The 19,414-nt window shown below is 41.7% G+C and overlaps 2 protein-coding genes and 1 non-coding gene across 6 annotated transcripts in view; 2 read left to right on the top strand and 1 right to left on the bottom strand.

Annotated features, from left to right (window-relative positions):
• Window positions 1-3,814, bottom strand: part of LOC135498222 (dual 3',5'-cyclic-AMP and -GMP phosphodiesterase 11A-like) — a 33,066-nt gene extending 29,252 nt beyond the window's left edge. For 2 of the 4 annotated variants that reach the window (XM_064788433.1, XM_064788434.1), the window contains exon 1: window positions 1,954-2,058. The gene's annotated coding sequence lies outside the window, so the exon portion shown is untranslated. Of the gene's footprint in view, window positions 1-1,860; window positions 2,059-3,758 lie in introns of those variants that run through there. The other 2 variants (XM_064788435.1, XM_064788436.1) reach the window with 2 other exon arrangements.
• A 7,670-nt stretch (window positions 3,815-11,484) lies between these two features.
• LOC135498223 (collagen alpha-1(XII) chain-like) lies at window positions 11,485-19,282 on the top strand. The gene is made up of 15 exons (XM_064788437.1): window positions 11,485-11,615; window positions 12,465-12,618; window positions 12,951-13,088; window positions 13,411-13,718; window positions 13,874-14,167; window positions 14,520-14,653; window positions 14,995-15,152; window positions 15,377-15,539; window positions 15,922-16,096; window positions 16,412-16,663; window positions 17,008-17,076; window positions 17,341-17,632; window positions 17,935-18,233; window positions 18,423-18,458; window positions 18,669-19,282. Exons 1-15 carry the CDS (start codon window positions 11,534-11,536, stop codon window positions 18,734-18,736), a joined length of 2,622 nt encoding a protein of 873 aa, XP_064644507.1. The 5' UTR covers window positions 11,485-11,533; the 3' UTR covers window positions 18,737-19,282.
• Trnam-cau (transfer RNA methionine (anticodon CAU)) lies at window positions 11,984-12,056 on the top strand. The gene has a single exon. It is a non-coding gene; the product is annotated as a tRNA-Met (tRNA).
• Window positions 19,283-19,414: the final 132 nt, after the last annotated feature.

Here is a 19,414-nt window from a genome sequence, read left to right as displayed (position 1 = left end):
ACTAGCTAGCGTTCAATTCCCCAATCTTCCCGTGACTACTTACTTATATTTGATTATAACTCAGCTAACACCATGTCATGCTAATCCAAACGTATTACTAAGTATTTCCTCAAATTCGATAGATATACCCCGGAGCTGTCACTCAAACTGAATGCAACTGATCTCGTGTATAGAATTATATCAACTTTATATTCCGTGATGGATTTATAATTGTCAGAGTGTTGCTTTTTATAGAACTATCGTAAATTAGTCGTACTAATGTCCGGTTGTCGTAAACGATGATGGTATTTTACGACATGAAGAGAAGTGCAAACAGATATATATTGATGGTAAATTGGAAATCTCAGATGGCAAGATAGGTCTGAACGGTTAGGATATCAATGGCATTCACCAGTCACCTGACCGAGGCCCATCGGAAACACAGGCCGCCATGACCCAAATACTATTTACTGACAAGCTAACAAGTGTTTGATGGTTCTATGGACCAGCGGAGACCGGTAACGTTATGTGCATAGGACATAATGCCTTTGAGGAAATCGTCTGTTCGGCATGTTCCTTGCCTGTTAAAATCCTTTTGAGGAAAGCCCTCCAGCCCCATTGATTCTCCGATTCAGTTATTCCTTTCCCAACCTCTTAGCACTGGCGTGTTACACGCCAATGCTAAGTTACACGTGTTACACGCATCTGTAACACGCATCACACTACTCGGAATGCAGTGTGAATAAACACGGTCCTAAAGGACCATTTGCTAGTCCTCTTTTTCTTCACAAAAAACATATAATAATCAGAAGGAATGGTATCATACAACATTTTTATTAGTAGCAGCTTGCGAATCATCGCTAAAGCAGAAACTTAAGCAAATGGATCGTATCAATACAAAAATAGTTTGAGATATTCTGTCATTTGCAGCGTCGTTAAACAGTCACCAACAGATTGAAATGTAGTCACGTGACCACTATGAAAACAAGATGGCGGATTGTCAACAAACCCGGGTCAATCGATCATAGCGTGGCGGATATTAAGTGTTGAGTAAAGGTCAGGCCAAGAGTACCTCAGCGCGAAATGGACTTTTCGGATCTGGGTAAATATGGAAGGTAACAAAATTAGAATTTCCCAATTAGTTTCTGGGAATGTTTGGAAAAACAATTAAGATGGTACCGGGAATAGATATTTATTGGTGAGCCTATATACATGTACTCATCATTATCTCTTGTCTCTCTCTGCGCTAATTCAGTTATTGCGATCGTGAGAGGTGTGCGGAAGGACTACTGACGAATTGTCTGTGGGAAAACAACTGTGTTTATGAGGCGTCAATTCTGGTCTTGAACGTTATAGAATTATTAAGTTTCGCTACAAATTTAGCACAGCGTTAAAGAACTTACAACGAAGTACATACATGCTTACTTACACAACTTTTAACAAATTGACAATCTCATTATATAGTCCTTCCCACAGTAAACTAATCAGATAATAGCTGTTATATCTATCACTGCAGCGTCAGCTGCGGCTGTGCTGCATTGAAATGAGTATTGCTATAGGTTTATTTTCAAAGGAATATCATAAACGAACCATACGTTCACTGGCGCGTCTTCATCTTATAAGACCACCTCAATAGTATGAATGATTACTAAGTGCATTGTGGCAATGGTCAACTTTTCCCTTATAATCGCGGTGATAATCCCTGTACCGTTACGGTAGTCCTTGCCTTACCTTGCTTTCGCCAATTGAATGAAAGTTGTATTTCCTTCAGATACTGTTAAGTCCAAGTTAAGTAGCACCTGAATTGCAAGTTACTACACGTCAATTTCGGTGAAATTGGTCATTATCTTCTCACAACTCTAAATAATCGATGATACTTGCCTTGCCCAATGCCCTTGCATTACGGTACAGTTTATTACAGTTGGGGTTGCGCGGTGCCACTGCCTGACTGAGGTGAATTTTAAAAGAACTTACTTCTCACGCGTTAACGAAGACGTGATATTGGAAAGCTTCTTCTAACAACGACATAATCACATAAATGTGTAATAGTCCTTGCCTCCCCACGCTGCCACGATAAAATGAAAGCTTTTCCGTCGCCCGCTGCTTCAGGAGGTCCGGTATTGATCTGGCGCATTCTCCACCAGCGAGGACAGACAGCAACGATGCTCCTGTGTGTCATGCTCTTGTAACTGGAGATTGAGGCAACAGTCTCACTCGTGTCAGTTTGCGATGGAAGTGGTTATGGTTTGTACTCGTCGGGCAATAAGGTATTTTCCAATAGTCTGTTTCTGCTCGGCAACAATTTTCACGGCAATTCTTGTGATATTCCAAGTTATGCGCATTTTGAGTGTTACTTCAATGCTTTATGATCTGGTGACTATGAGTGCCATTAAACATAAAGCTTCAAACTTACTGCATATCGCTCTTACATGGACGAGTACTGTCTCACTGGCAAATCTATCTAATTGGCAAAAGGATGAACTTTTGAAATTACACTCTATACACAGCAGTGCATGCCGCGACAGAACTGGTACTGGAGTTCACCAGCAACGTCCCCAATTCCCACTCTCCCACACCCGTACCCATAATATCAGTTGTTGCCGAGAAGTACATCATTTTCAGGCTCGTTGACTGAGTGACTTTGCCTACCCTCGCCAGTGCTGATGACTGTCAGAAAGATTGCTGCACTATTAATGCCATTCTACCCCCGTGCTTCTTTTTTCACATCGAATTTTCAATTTACATTTTACATTCAGAAACGTGACGAGTTGATAATCGTGTTTTCTCGAGTTCAAACTGCATTTTAAAGAGAATCCAGACGTGACCTATTGCATTTGCATTCATTTCTTAGAAGTTGATTTCTCCGAAGTTGATTTCTCAGTAATTTCATTTATATTTTTATGGTTTTAATGAATCCTATTTAGCTATTAAAGTAATCGGTTGACTCTCTGCCTCCCAAAGATTTCGGGTGTATGTTAGAATGTGGTCTTATGTGGTGCCACCAGTGAGTAGACCGCGGTTCCTTGAGACTGTAGAATTGACCCTGATAAAGCGAAATTCAAATATCATCTGAGCGGTATCGGGGCCATGTTTTAATGACCTAATGCCTATCGACTTAGCAGAGAGTTGTGAGCACGGAGTTCCGAAACCGATATTATCTTCTGGAAAATTGTACTTCAAACATGCCATCGGTTCAAGTTTCTCTCGACTCCGCTGCCTTCGATTAGCTTTTACATTTTACAGAAATGTGACGCCTTGACAATCACATTTTTCCAAACTGAAGCTACTAACGGAGAAAGTACACGATGCACGACTCATTGACTTTTCACGTAGAGTATTCTCGACTCCGCTGAATTTCAATTATCGTTTCAAACATTTGACAACTTGACAAGTCTATTTCTTGGCGCAATTTACTGAGCCTGAAGCATTAAGAGTACGAGGTAATGTCGCTAATTGCCTTAACCATATTGACGGTCTATTTACATCGCATTTGATTGCAGGATTTTTTACCCGCTGTAAAGAAATCGCTCGTCCCGCACTCTTATGTGACATTCTCTTTTTTATATTTCCACTTCTCCGGACGTGAGTGGCGTGCTGTTTGATATTACCACGACATGTTGTATTGACAAAAACGTTGTAGTTTTGCCTTTTCCGGATGTCATGTTTGTGTACATCGCTATACGTAGATGCATTGCATGTATCGTATTCAAAATGTAGAGTACCAGGTTATGCAACGCAGAGTATGCGGAAAGCGATCAAGGCTCACGTAAGGTACTCACGTGGATAGTCCTATACGTCCGCGCATTATGTCTCCCAGCCGTAAACCAAGTTGTCCTTATAACTTTCGGATGGAAATATTGCTCAATCATAAGAAGGCATAGTTTTGATACGATATCTCGTAACTCATTTATAGAATTTGTAGGGCATAGATAGCTGCCCAGGTCACATGATATCAAGAATTGGTGCGAAGTGCATCATTTGTGGGCCTAATAACATAATCTATTTATATTAAATCAGTTTTCAATATGTATAATCCTGGTTATCAACTCCGGCCCAATTAGTTCATTACGTTCTTTTTTCTACGTTTTGTTTTTGCACCTCATTTTTTAGTGTTATGATAAGCTAATTAAAATGTAGGTCTATGCCATGACTTTTGTATTTAGCACGTCGTCCATTTCTCCCTTTGCTCACACATGAAGACTACCAGTTGCCACCAGCTCTCAATGTTCCTTAATATTAAAGCTATCCGAACGCCATAACCACATGATAGATTTTATCCTTTCTATTAAATGTCATAATGATTTGAAGGTGGACACTGGCGGCGGATTAAGGACGTGTGCCACTCTGCGCCTAGCGATTGCGGCATCCAGCCCGAATTTGTCACTGGAGTGGCGGTTGTTGTCTTCGTTTCTACGCTTCTGTGTTTCTTGCTTTACCATTCTTCATCCTATCTTGGCTGAATTGAATTCTAATTACGGTTTCGGAACCAAGCCCAAGGCCATGAGATAGTCAAATGAGTTATATCGTTAGCAAGTATCAAATCAAGCGTAGTTTAAATACGCCTAATCCGGGCACTAATTACAAATAGACAGGCTGCGAACAGGATCTGGAAATTAGAAAGACCCAATTCGGGATTTGTGAAACATTTTTATTAGCTCAAAGTTCATCAGCTTTGAAAAACCTCTATCGGGGGTGCATTTTTGCTTTGATTGAAAAACAGAAATAGATTTTCAGAAGCTCTTAACCATTTGTTTTAAGAGTGTACCCTTCCACTATGATTTCTCAAGAGCTAGTGGTACTGCTTCTAAGCCAAATTCAGACCAGTTGCATTGATCCATGCCTGTGGTTGCACTGTAGATGACTGGAGTTGGCTCTTGCTTGGACATCCTCTCCTCCGAAGAGACATCAATATATCGTGGTAATCACCATCAGTTGTATTGGCGCATAAGCCGATATCCACTGATTCCAACCTAAATCCGATCTATTATACCTTAGATTGCATCTTGATAATACTCGACTCTGATTACGGCACCGGTAGTCCCTGAAAGGATTTCTCCAGTGCCATTCCATTTGGGCGTAAAGTGAGCCTTATCAAACGGTTGAAGGGCTGTGTCAATAGCGCAAGTCGGATTGATGGCCGGTATTTGACCCTGCTTCTCTAGGTAGAGAAATATTGAAGTGTGGTACGGTTGTGATGGTTACGGCATACACTGAGCGCCGTCATATGTAAACTGACAGCAAGCCATGTTAAAGGTTAAGTCAGGCGCATGTTGAATCATTTTGTTTAGTTCATTTCATTTCGTTCCATTGTTTGAACATAGTTGACATCTTTAGAGAGAGAATTTCGGTGAGTATTTAGACATGTTCTCTTCGATTGGGGAAAACTACGGTCCATCAACCAACGGAGTTCTATTTCGAAGTCGGAGTCTTGCACTCTACATATTCCTCGATCAGGCAACACTTATCTAGTGCCAATCAGTGCGCTGAAGCCTCAGCAAAGAACACATTCCTGGTAGAGTAATCACCAGGGCTGGCCTGTATCAGGTTTGATAAATTGCGAATTGCATGACTTTTTTAATTGAAGCCCATTCCCAAAAGTACTATTCGCATAAACAAATAGCGAAAATAAGCTAACTTATCAACAACCACGGTGGAATTTCTTATATATTTCAACACGTTGGTTCTCACTGGGGAGTAATTTCTCATGTGGTACCCTTTGTTAACACGTCTCATCTATTTCCGAAAGATCCCATTTTTGTTCGGATTAAATCGGTGTTGTCTCGCTGGTAGGCTGTTGTAATTGATTAAAGTCCTTTTAGATAAATTCCAACTGCGTAGTTATAATTTCTCCGTTAAGGGTCTAGCTATGTAAAATCTGTTGAACGAAATTTGTTTACTGGTACATTGGGAAATCAGAAATAGATAGTAAAGCAATGATATTGGAATATAAAAATGCTGTAGTTGTTATATGTTTTTGCTTTGACGACTACCCGCCCAAGATCTGATACCAGCCTACCTGGTATTGCTCGCTTGATAATGCTATCGAAAAACGCGAAATTTCTTCTCATCATCATCATTCTGAACAAGGACTTATGTTAGTTACCGTATCTTTTGTAGCAAAGAAATCAGACGGATACAATGATGTTAATTGAGAATAATTACGCAATACATATCGAGGCTCGTGCTTCTGGTCGTTTGTAGTTTTCTTCTCCGAGAAAGTAGAGGCTTCTTCAAAGAACGCAGATACTGGTGACGATGTTTTTTACACTTTCTACCTATTTCATGTATGACATATTCAATGTATACATAGTCCAGACTTAGAAGTTCTCTGAACAGTCGCTCGCTTCCTTAATGGTCGCACTATTTTCGTGTTTCAGCATTCTTACGCTGATCCCCCAGACAACACTGCCTGCGATCGTATGGATAATCAGGTGGTATTACAGTTTAATTACCGTTTCTTGCGTTCCCGTCACAAGCAACACCAGGAGACTTACCCGTAGGCAGATCTAGCGTTTGGTGGTTCTGACGCTGGTATGAATATCAAAGATGGTTATCTGTCTATGATTCTGAGCAACCGGTGCCTGGGGAGGATTCGTATGAATCAGTTTGACAAGGAAGACTATGTTATCGTCTGCGGCGAAATTAAGGTATGCGACAGTTAGGGCCAGTGAAAATATGAGTTGGTTTCTCGTCCCCGCCTGCCCCTATTTCCGCTCATATAACATGTTTTTCGTTAAATCGAAGGACTGTAATCATTTAGTGTTTCCGGTAGTGTTTCTTCAAAGAGATATACAATATGTAGACCATTTACCCTGTAATTATTCATGATATTCTGCGAATTAGTTCGTCTAGATATTTGATCAGGAGGGATTCGATCGATATCGCTACTCCTGTTCCAACCTAATCCTCGAGACAGACATTTCATTTTAATATTTCTTGCTTTTCATCCGGCGTCTGTGGCGAAGTAGAATCTTGGATTAAGTCCAATACAAATGGAAGATATGTAGAGGAACTATAGGTGGAGCTGTCGTCCAATTGGTTCATGCGTAGGTAAGTAACTCTCATCCACAGCATACCTGCATGATAACAGGTCTGTCTGGATATTGATTTCCCTGAGGGTTAAAACCATCCTACCGTCCCAAAGCTAAACTACCACATACGTAGTCGTTGGCAATTCAATTCTCCTCTTAACGGTCAAGCAACTAATATCTCCGTCTTGATCTATATCCTCACTGACCCCCCAGTAATGGTTAGCATAAATCTGATTAAGACGTGTACAGACCATCGTATTACGACTCCCTTTTAGAAAGCTCCAACCCTCTTATATCTAATCGGACTCAACTCCAACCGTATCCAGCAATTTCGCCGTCTGCCGCGAGGGTAATTTGGTTTAGTGACCAATCACAGAGAGGGAGCGGCCCAATTTTCCTCATCATATGTATTTAGTACTTCAGAAATTCAGCAGAGATGTCCAAGATATGTCTAAGCCACTTGCCAATAACTCGAATAATTCGGAAATGTCACCGAGGTATTTAGCTAAAATTCAATTTCATGTCGTTTCTGTCGGTATCATACGACGAAGTTAATAAGCTAAGAATACATTGAAAAGGAGAGTGGACCTTCGTATGAAAGATTATCAATCTAAACGTGCCGTCTGGATTTCGTCGTCTTGAATTTGCTTGACCATATCCTGGCCAAATGGGGCAAACAAAGGACACATAACTGCCTGAACCTTGGCGTAATGATGTTTACCTCCTCAGGTTAGTGCTGTATTGACGCTTCACAACTCACAACGACCACAAAACACGACTTGGCATATTACATCCCGTGATCTAGAGTGTACCTGATAGGTCACGTCCTGCGCACGTGACATCTCTGCTCTAATGAGTAATGATAGCCTTTATCTCACGACTGTCAAAGGTTTCTGATTGGTTCACGCAATTAGCAAGATATGACATGCTGGGGCGCTCCGCATGAGCTGAATTCGTAATGGCTTGTTGATCACCATCGTGGGCATTATCTTAGTGAGGTCAAGATTGTTAATGGCTTCGACTTCAATGACAGAGGTGTCTCGGGTGCGTCCTATAGATCAATCATACGACTTAGTCATTTTGCCTTGCAGCCCATCAATTTTTTTTCGGGGTACTGAGGAACCTCGATCCTCTAATGATTTTTTACTTCACAGAAATAAAGGATTTAAGATTTGTGTTGGTTGAAAAACCCTGTGTGTTTTTCCCAAATCTCAAAATCTCAAAAAAGTTTCATTTTCAAAAGTGCACCAAGCAAGACTCTGCCATCCTTACCTTTCAGCTTGAAGATTCTAGCTCATAAGGGGTAATAAGCTATTACCTATTTACCATTCAGTAACCGTGATTTCCCGGCGACATGCTGCCGGATACCAACCTGACAACTGTGACATTGGCAGCTACTTGTAATTTCCTCATTGAATACTGTGTAACATTCGGTAGGACGCGATGACGCGAAAAATACATTTGATGATTAAAACTTGATTTGATCTCAATGAGTAGTACTATTATTTATTGTAAGATTTGATGAGATTGTGCCGATTCATGATTGATATATATATATATTGAATATCTAATTATGAGTTCACTCAAGTTCATTCTGTTATTCTTTTGGGATACGACATGCCATACTACATCTACACAGCTAAGAACGATTTGAAGGCGAAAAATATTTCAATCCTTGACTTGAACTGAAATCAATGAGAGTGCACTTTCACCATACTGAAATTCTGTCCACACCGATCGAAAATTGGTCCACGCCGTCTAAAGGTGACCTCGGCGACCATTTCAAATTGACGTTGACGTTCATACCAATCAAAATGGAAATCTTGGCGACAGAAAAGAATATAAAGTTCGAGCTAAGGATCCAAATTCTTGGAGAAAGCTGAAACATATCTAGTTGCAAATGCCAGTGCCTTTACTTACCTCCGCCTCGAATTATCACCGACGTTCTTCATGAGCAAAGAAGCTTTCCGCGCACGTAATGGTACTACGGTAATCATGGCGCCTGTAATTATATCGAACAAAGCTCCTTTGCTTTGAGAAGAGAGATTTGAAGAGCTAGTATGTGTGCTGAATCCTCTTAACATGGCATAAAGAGATTCGGAAAGTATGCTGCTTTAAGTGGATATAAAAATTGCATCTTCTTTTAGGTCAATAAATGCTAGTTCCATATTGCTAGGAGCGTTTTCTTTGAGACGGCGTATTGAGCTTTTGATAATCGATCGAAGGAAATACAGCTTGCATATCTTTGATAGATTTGAACAATTTCACATATCATTTTCGTGTCATACTCACGTCATACTACCTAATCAAGTTCTGCTTTTATGATTCCGCTTCAAGGATGGGATGGTACTCTGGTGACAGTTCAATACATGTTGTTATTGCGTCAAACAAAGACCCACAAATAATGAGTGATGAAAGGCATAAAACATAACCTGTTTCATTTCAGCCAGTATTACTCGAAAAAAAACTTTTCTAATCACACACCGATTATGATATTTTTCCTTCCGCGCTGCATCAAACGCCATAGAAACTCACTATGGTCTGATAACATCAAAGTTGCATATTTACTAGAAAGCAAAGAAACCAATTAAATGACCGAATCTCCGTCCGATTTTATCAAAAAGATTTTGATCAAAGTCAGTTATCCATGCAGAGTGCGAAACATGTTGAGGATACCAGTGAAAGGATTCCTTCTTTACTTTGTGTTTTTCCACCATTCACATTTTTTACGAAGTCGTTCGAAGTCACTGAAATCAACTCCGTCAGTACTGAGCGGAAGTTGTCTCTAGCTAGTTTTGACAATGATAAAAAATGAAATTAAAAAGTGTATATCATAACTTGAGATAGGAATGTCTTTGATGGCATCCTTGGTTTTTTGGAGACGTAAGGACGTCAATTCTTGATATGATATACATCACACATATTTCAACTTTATTATCAAAGGCATTGCTCCCAAAGTATTCGCATGTGCTTGTTTGAGAGTTAATTAATTGTGCCTACAACTTACGGAATGACGACAAGAAGAAAATGGAAAAAAACACTCTTCCAGCTATTAGTGTTGGTATTCGTTTCTTGAACACACATCATGAGTACGAAATGTATTCATGAAGCAAGTAAAAAAACCATCCAATTTGTTCCTTTTCTATCTAACGATCCATAAGATACCAACATGACATGGTGAGGTTACTAATCGTGCGGATAGTAAAACGGGCATGGAGGACTTCCCTGATGTCTCAACATATCCGAGACGTGCCCATAGATACAACCGGCAAATCTCCTCAACGTGATAAATCCCCGGTTTGTCCATGAATAGAAGGCTGCGATATCGACGTTATCAGAAGTACAAGAGACAGTGGAGACAGATGCTGCCTGAAGGTAGCTAGGCTACGACCCTGTGCTGGTATTCTATCCCCTAGTCACGTACACGTTTATCGTGGAATTGCTGAGGGATAGAGGAAATGGTTGGTGATGGAGAGGCTGACATTTGCCAACATGGCGCAAATTAAAACTGATCGAAGTGTTATGTATATAACGTTCGCCCGAAATGTAGGGTAATCGAAATGTCTGCCAATGTTTTACTTCATCTCCCATTAGCAGAGGTCAACCAGGCTCCTTATTTAGTTGACCATGAGAGATGATTGCAATTAGCGCAATGGTCTATGTACGACGCCATCTTCATGTCCTTAAGTGAAACAGACTGTGCCACAGATTAATCATTACCATGACAAGAATACCTTCAAGGCTCACAAGGCCGTACATGTCTTATTTAGTGGACGATAAAATATATATGTTGAACACCACACTAACGATAACAGCATGAAGACTTTCCTTCTTTAAACAATCACTTCACGAAGTTGCCTTGGAGGAGCAGATTTGTGTATTTGTTCAGCCATTGAAATGGAATGTTAGTTGATCTTCTGGTAGAAAAATGCAAATATGGACCATGCTGTAAAAGTGCAGTTGATATCAGTCAAAGACGTCAACTGTTCAGGAAAAAAAGGCTTAAGTCAGAACATTATCATAGAAATGAATAAGTTATGTTGTAAGCTAATATATAACTCATCAAACGTGGCAAAACTCTTCCAATATTTGAGCATTGGACATTTTATTGCTTGTAATAAAACGTACCTGGCGCCGGGGTAGAAAATTGAGGTTGGATATGACGTATCTAAAACCACTTTGGTCATCACATCAGCTTCATTACATGACTTTGTATGTTTTATTCATATTTTCTAAAAGCACATCCGATGATTTTTTTCCCAACTTGCTATGAATTTTTCATCATTTATTCAGATTAACCAAAGCCACAAATGGACGATAATCTTTCGATAAAATCATTTCCTTCAGCACTTCTTTAAAGTATATTAACCCTTTCAGACCGCTGCAGTATTCATGGGGAGCTTTTATTGGTTAAGACTCAAGCGCAAAGGACTCTGGTCCGACTTCTCCTTAAGTCCTTTAAAAGTTGCGGAAAAGATTAAATACGTCAGTGGTGTTTTGGGAGGATACATACGACCACCAAGATGCCGATAACAGGTGGATTGAGGTTTCTTGCCATTGCTGCAGTGGTATTGACGGTTAATATCGAAGACACAAGGGCTGCCAGTGAGTTTTTGTTGAACTGATCATCATTCTGATAATGGTGTTCCCTAATCTCTTTACGGTTTTGCGATGTGGCGCTTTGTTTTTCGTTGTTCTGTCAAGTTAAAGTTGAATATTGTGTACTTTGAATAGAATCATCACTAGTGCATCCGAGGAAGAACCTTCTGTATCAACAGGAAGAACATCCCAACGGCCCGATTCTTCTGTTGTACGGGGCGGACAAGAGCACATTTTAATGCTGACGGGGTACATAGTCGATTGAAAACTTAGCGATTTGTATTGAGACACCCTGCATAACAAAATGATCAATCACTGGACTCTACTTCCGGGAAATATGAGATTGCTGGTTTCCACAGAGTCACCATTCAGCCGCCTCGTTAGCGCAGTAGGCAGCGCGTCAGTCTCATAATCTGAAGGTCGTGAGTTCGATCCTCACACGGGGCATTTGCCCAAAGAGCGGCTTTCTTTTTTATTCGTGGCACGTCATTCAGCAAATATTTTACTCGAGGTGCAGTAACCCAGCTGTCAGTGTCAACCATGCATTTTATGATATCACAAGAAAAGAAGTCGCCGCATGAAAAAATAAAATTTTGCAATGTTCTTTGCGTTGGACCTTGGCAGTTGAATACCCTTGGTTCAGTGTATACAAATTAATAGTACCAAATATCTATTTCTTCCAAAGTTGTACTGTGTGGTCGGATAAATTATCACCCGGTCGAAAGAAATCAGAGAGGAAAAAGAAAATAAATCGAACTAGGAAAGAAAATTACCAAGAAAAATATAATTAAAAACAACTACATTTAGTGACCTTTCAACACTGAGGTCGACTTCCAATTTCATTTTTATTTTCAGCATGCAACGCCAATGCTTACGTGGATCTGTACTTCATCATTGACTCTTCGTCAACTGTGGGTAGGACCAACTTCAACACGTTGAAGCAGTTTGTTAACAAAATGATTGGAGCCTTTCCCATCGGGAAGTCAAAGGTCAACGTTGGTGTTTTCAGGTTCGTCCTCCTACTAAAACAAACATCAACTCACACCACTTTTTTGTCATTACCCGGGGTGAATTTAAATGGATATTAGGCAGGTTTCGCAACCCGAACGACGAAGTACGAAATACAAAGGTCTGGTGTCCTCAAGACCTGCGTGAAGTTATTTACGCGATTCATATTAAAATCGCATTTATACTACTCAGCAGCACGCGTTATCTTTTTGCAACCTCTCATAATGGATACCCACCACTGTTTCCATAAGCCATGGCCGGATATCATCACTTGCGGCCATTGTACGAGTGAGGTGATTGAAAAATGACTTTCTTGCTTCATATTTTTGCTAGGTTCAACCACAAGGCTGACCTGGTCATCCCATTGAACAAGTACTTCAACAAGGCCCAGCTTCAGAGGGCTGTTTCGGGCATTCGGTATCGTCGAGGAGGGTCTTCCATCTTCAGAGCGCTGTATTACCTCGGAAGAAAGTACGGGGACTTTTCTTGTACTTAAAAAAACGTTTGTTTATCAAATTCCGTGGATCAGTACACTGATAATGCTGTATCCAGCGAAAGTGTGGGAAGTCGATTTCCTGCACTGGTCTGTCACAGTAGATGTGCATCTTAAAGGCCTGCACCGTTCGTTTAATATGAATTATTCAGATTATGTAATGCGTACTAAATATAAATTTCAACAATGCTGTTGTCACGTAGACAGGCTGACTAGGCCTGTCTGTTCTGACTGTTGACTGACTACAGAGGCGATCATGTACCAAGTTCTGAATGTTCATTGATATGTTTCGTATAACAGGGGCTTCCGCTCCGGGGCCGGTGACCGAAAGCACGTCCAAAACATGGCCGTCTTGGTAACGGACAGCGTGTCCAAGAAGAAGTACGCACGATACACCCCGCGCTACGCACGCCTGCTCAAGGACAAGAGTGGAGTAGAGATGTTTACAGTCGGCGTCAAAATTTGGACGGCAAAGGAGTTGCAGGGCATCGCATCCCAGCCACTTCCCCAGCATATGTTCTTCTTGAAGACCTTCAGTGATCTGAGAAAACATTCAGCAAAGATCGCCAAGACTTTCTGTTGGCACATCAACAAGCATATGCCCAAGAGTAAGTAACATTCTTAAAACAGTTGAAAATAGTTCATCGAAGATCACCCAGCCACGTAGCACACAACGAAGCGAATCATCCAATGAATTGACGCTGGAACATGTGGAAGTTCAACAGAATTCATTAATCTACTTTTCATGTTGTCGTCATTTCAGAATGCATTGAATGGTCCCCCGACGAGCACGTTGCCAAAGCCCCAGGCTCTGCCTACGTAAAGAGTATCAAGAATTCGTTCGACTGCTCCGAGTACTGCTTGTACGACCCTACCTGCACGGCGGCCGATTGGTTCGCGGACCGTAAGCGCTGCGTCAAGCACCGTGCCACTGGAAAGGCGCTGAAGACCGTGCACGCTACGAGTCATCACGAGGAGGACCACTATATAAAGCAGACCAAGTGCCCACACCACTCCAGGACCACGCCTATGCCGACCACACCTGATCCAGGGAAGCGTAAGTTTTGTTCTTAACGTTGTCTCGTCATATCAGACTAACATGTTATTGAGTTAACTCTAAAATTGATTGAAGGTTTACAAGAGCATGCTGCCCGTTTTGAGTCATATTGCAAGTGCTAATTCTCACCATTTAGGCGAAAGGTAAGGCTCCTTTGTATCTTTGAAACTATTTGTGGTATAGGCTAAATTGGTTGAGTTTGAGTCATAATGCATCTGATAGTTCTCTCGCCGTTTCTACAAAGCAATATACATGTACTTGGCTTAGGTAAGGGTCCTTTGTAACTAGGTGAACTTCCGGGCCAGAGTAAGCAAGTATCGGCCCAATTTAAGCAACCTGTCTCCGTCTTCAGTGTGTGATGCCAACGGTCGAGCAGACGTCTACATCTTGATCGATGCATCTGGGAGTGTCGGTAGAAAGAACTTCGTCAAGGAACTGGCCTTTGTCGATAAGATTATTGACAGACTACCCATCGGCAAGAACAAGGTATATCATATTTTGTACAAATAGCAAGCCAACTTCATCTCAGGTCATGATGTTAATTCCTTGACTACTGGCCTACCGAGGTCGGTAAGAAACCATGAAAGGCCCAGTTATAGAGCCACCGTTTAAGTTGCTAAAACTACACGGACTACCCTAGCACTTTACGTTCTTCCTCCAGCCGAAACCTCTGTTGAAACCAAGGAGCACACACACTACGCTACACTTGGCGGCCATTCTTGGTCAGTTTTCCAGTACCGAGAGGCATTGGCAGAGCCTCGAACCCACAAGTCGGCGCACTTCGACTGTGCAAGCGCTTCTCTAAAACTCTCAATATTGTTCATCAGGTCCGAGTCGGCGTCTACAGATTTAGCCATTACAATCAAATGATATTCGACATGAACAAATACGACAATGCTAAAGCCTTGAAGGCGGCCATCATGAAGATCAGGTACACTGGTGGAGGTACCAGGACGGACAAGGTTCTTGCAGCAGTCAGGCACAGGTGAGAGGTCAACCCAACTCTTCCCTCCTTTTCGATTCCGAGAGTTAAGCGCCATCTTCGAACGTTGTTGCTAATTCGCCTAGCTTCTGTATCTCTACGCGGTAGACCGATTCAATGCGACTTTGTGGCATCACCGCATTCTGTAGAAATTGACAGAAAAAGTCCTTGTCGAAAATAGAAAACTATTGTGATATCGTTACTAATCACACGTCTTTTCTTTCCAGGGGTTTCAAGGCTAGTCGTGGAGATCGACCCAGTGTTCACAATGTCATCGTCCTGGTCACAGATGGTGTCTCTAACAAGCGTAAGCTCACCCTCCAAGAAGCAGAATACACAAAACGTGTTGGAATCGAGATATTCGCTGTTGGAGTACAGATCCCTACTAAGGTGAGCTGAGCCTATGAGATCAGGAAAATTGTCCGAGCATGTTTCCTAGAAGCAATCTCGGGATGGGTCATGTCACATTAGCGAAGTAGACAAGATAAATGCTCGAAATAAATACCAACGCTTGTCACATACTTGTTCTTGGGTTCGATCCGCAGGTGGACCAGGCCCTTCTGACTAATACAAGAACGTAGTATATGGTAGGGTTGAGATGGCACCAACTAAATATATGAGATGACAACTTCTGTGGTTGATAAAACGCTGATGAGCTCATGATTCGGCCAATCGCCTTTTCTTTCTCCTCGCGCATGCCTTAACCATGAGCGTTTCTTTAATATCTGCTGACATGTACATGAACATATTTACATATATCGTTGCTCTCCAGGTCGAGGTCAGGAAGATTGCCTCAAAGCCAACAAAGGAACATTTGGCGATCATCAAGCTGTTCCACGCAATGAACCAACATGCTGGTGGTATCGCCAACAACCTTTGCCATTCCGTCAACAACCCACCTGCCCCGCCAACACCGGACCCAGCTGCGATTCTTTCGCCTGGCAAAGGTAAGTAGCGCGAACCTTCATTGCTTATTAAACGAGGCTGTCGGTTGGGCGCGGTAGACATGTTGTATTATACAGCGCATTAAGGCTGTTTATGTGTATCACTAGACATTTTTTTTACTTAACTGGAAAATATCGATGTCTAAAAAAGCAGCTAAGTAAAGCTACCCTGGCGCTTAAAATAATTGATTACACTTTTGACCTTTCAAAGTGACAACCACGTAGACGCATAATTAGGTACCTTTGGTTTGGCATCTTGAAGAAAAGCCTCTTCATGTATGCTTCCTTGGATAATTCCTTGATTTTCAATCTTCTCAGGTTGCATGACTGCCTATCCCATGGAACACGTTGCCTGGCCACAGTCACCCATCTCAAAGAAGGGATTCACCACCTCAGTCGAATGCAGGGACTATTGCATGAAACTGAAAGTGTGTACCGCAGTCGACTGGACTGTCAAGACAAGGATTTGTCTCGTCCACAAGGCCAGGCAGTCGTGGGCTCTTGGCAGGATGACGTCTTACACGGACAAGGTTGTCCACTATCTTAAGGATCTCACCAAAGCATGCTTCAGTAAGTAATTTGCAAACAGCGGTTGCGACCTCAATAAAAATGCTAGAAAGTGAATGAGTCCATGTCACGCCAGAAGCACCAACGATGCTTCCAACAAACATACTCCAAATAGCGACCGAAGGTATATGGTAGGATTGCCTTCATATTCGCGTTGGACATGTTAGTCATAACGTCTATAAATCTGACTATCCCTGTTTTCGAATAATAGTGCATGATTGTAGTTTGTTGCAAGATTCAAATAAGATACATGTATGTTAAACATTACACTATTATCAGATACATGATATAATAATCAAAGTGTGTGACAATGCACTTGTGATATTGACGGCTATTCTTTTCCACAGCTACTCTAGCACCAACCGTGCCACCGACAACCACCACGACTGTCCTTCCGACAATGGACCCATTCAAACGTAAGTCTTAGCATGCCGAATCATCCCAGTTCAAAAGGCCCGATAGAATTCTTAAAACACTCTTGGTGAAGATGTTATTCAGTGACGTATACATGTACATGCCAATGTACAATCTTTACAATGTTCTTGTACGGTTGCTCGTCCTGAAAATCTTAACTAATCTGGTGCGATCACTGTAGTTTCATGTAGATCGTGATACCTAGTATAGTTCAGTGAAAGTGTTCTCAGTTATCAGCTCACATCAACTTGTTGTTATTTTAACAGAATGTTCTCCTGAAGGCATGGGTGATCTCTTCATTGTCGTTGACGGTTCCAGCAGCGTAACTGTCCAAAATTTCAAACACATAAAGACGTTTGTGTCAATGGTCGTGGACAACCTCCCAATCGCCCCGCACCAAATCCGAGTCGGGGTCGTCCGATTCGATTCCAAGTCGACGATGGTGTTCGATCTGAGCATGCATATTGATAAGGCCGGCGTGAAGGGTGATGTGAAGAAGATCAAGTATACTGGTGGACCTAGCTTTGCCCATCTTGCCCTGAAGGAGCTGAATACGGTGTACGTATGTAAAGGCGGTTACAAAAAATACGTGACTTGGTCCCCAGGCTTGCAGCATATCTTATGCGTTGCAGTTTTATCGTTAATGCCAGCGAAGGCTGTATCATACTGTCGGTCTGTGATGGTTTGCTTTCAATAATCAATGCCATCATATAGTGTTGGTCATCCGTCACATAACGGCTTGTGACAGTAACTATACGTTTTAACTAAATTCAATACCTCACAGAAATTGACTGTTTGTTCTTTCGCTTCTATTGTGAATCATAAAAATGAAAGCTTCAATACGAGTCGTCCTGTTACAGGGGTTTCACTATGATGTATGGTGCTCGCGCAACCACCCCCAAATACGTCCTCTTCATCACCGATGGTACCTCATCTAAGCCTACAAAAACCCTACAAGAAGCTACGGTTTTGAAGACAAAATACGGAGCCGAGATATTCGCCGTAGGAGTTGCACTGCCAAATACCAAAGAAGTTTACGACGTCGCGTCAACTCCAGCAAAGGACCACGTTACTCTTATCAGGCAATTCGACAGGATGAAACTGCATGCTGTGGATGTTGCCACCATGATTTGCAAAGGTATCAATAACCCAAAACCAAGTGAGTACAATGTATATTACATTATCACCGACTGAAGTCGCTGGTCTGTAGTGGGCGTGTCTGCCCAAGACGCAAGGTGCACACACGGGTAACATTTAATTCCAAAAAAACCGCTGGAGCCAAGTGTAAATTCTCGAGGCTTTAACTTTATCAGCACATTGACCTTTGCTACGTCATTATTATTTTCAGTGCCAACTACGACTACGACTACCACCGCCTCGAAAGGTACGTTCACGCAAAGCGCCGAATATGTCTTGTTTTGGGTGAGACATAAAAAAAAGGTGAAGAGATTCAATTTTGGATTGAATTATTTGTTCAGTGAACGCAGTCTGTGGGTTGACAAAAAGACGATGCATGACGTGTATGTAATTTTTGCAAAGGAATTCCGCAGATGTGGTGGAATACCTAACTGTAATCAAATCTTTTTTTTTTCAGCCGAATCAACTCGACCTAATCCGGATGCGGTCAATCCAGATGCACAGAATCAGCAACAGTTTAATTAGCAACAGCCCTCTGGTGGTGAACAGGGAGGCCAGCCCAGCAATGTGACGAAATCAGGCGGCGCTGAACCTTAAACGGTCTCAAAACCAATCCCTCCTGTTTTCCATTATAAAGTTCAGCTACAAACCTAAAATCTAAAAATGTAGGTCTTATCATTCCCAGTGTGATGTTGGATCACCGTTACTTATTCCCACGTAGATAGTTTGCCGAGGGGTAAGGATTATATTCATATAGCCTTTAAAGGTTGGGGCTACGTGAGAATGAGAAACCAGGCTTGCCTTATATACTTTCAATCACAAGCCTCTCTGGGGATTTAACTCGTTTTCTCGCAATGGAAAATAATGGCCCTTCCGGCATTAGCATATTCAGTTTTCCATCCTGTCTCATTGTTCATTAAAGCAATGACGTGCATATTGCTCTCAGTGCTCTCAATGCTTTTATGGTAATATATGGACAAGATGATGATGTGTATAAGGAAATCCTTCTTCCCACATCTTTAATGCATGTAGCTAACTTATGCAAAGCCAAAATAAATCCCTTGGAAGATACCCAGCCGTCTTTTAGTTATTCCTGCATTCAGCCTTATCTTGTCTTTGGTTGTTTACTGAATATAATGATATTCGGATCCCGTCCAATGTTTTGATTTGCCTTGGGTTGTGTTGCAGTAACCATTACGATTA

The sequence above is a fragment of the Lineus longissimus genome, chromosome 13, assembly GCF_910592395.1.
Source record: "Lineus longissimus chromosome 13, tnLinLong1.2, whole genome shotgun sequence".
NCBI lineage: Eukaryota > Metazoa > Nemertea > Pilidiophora > Heteronemertea > Lineidae > Lineus > Lineus longissimus.
Note: the sequence above shows the minus strand (reverse complement) of the source record. Positions and strands in the feature narration are given on the sequence as shown.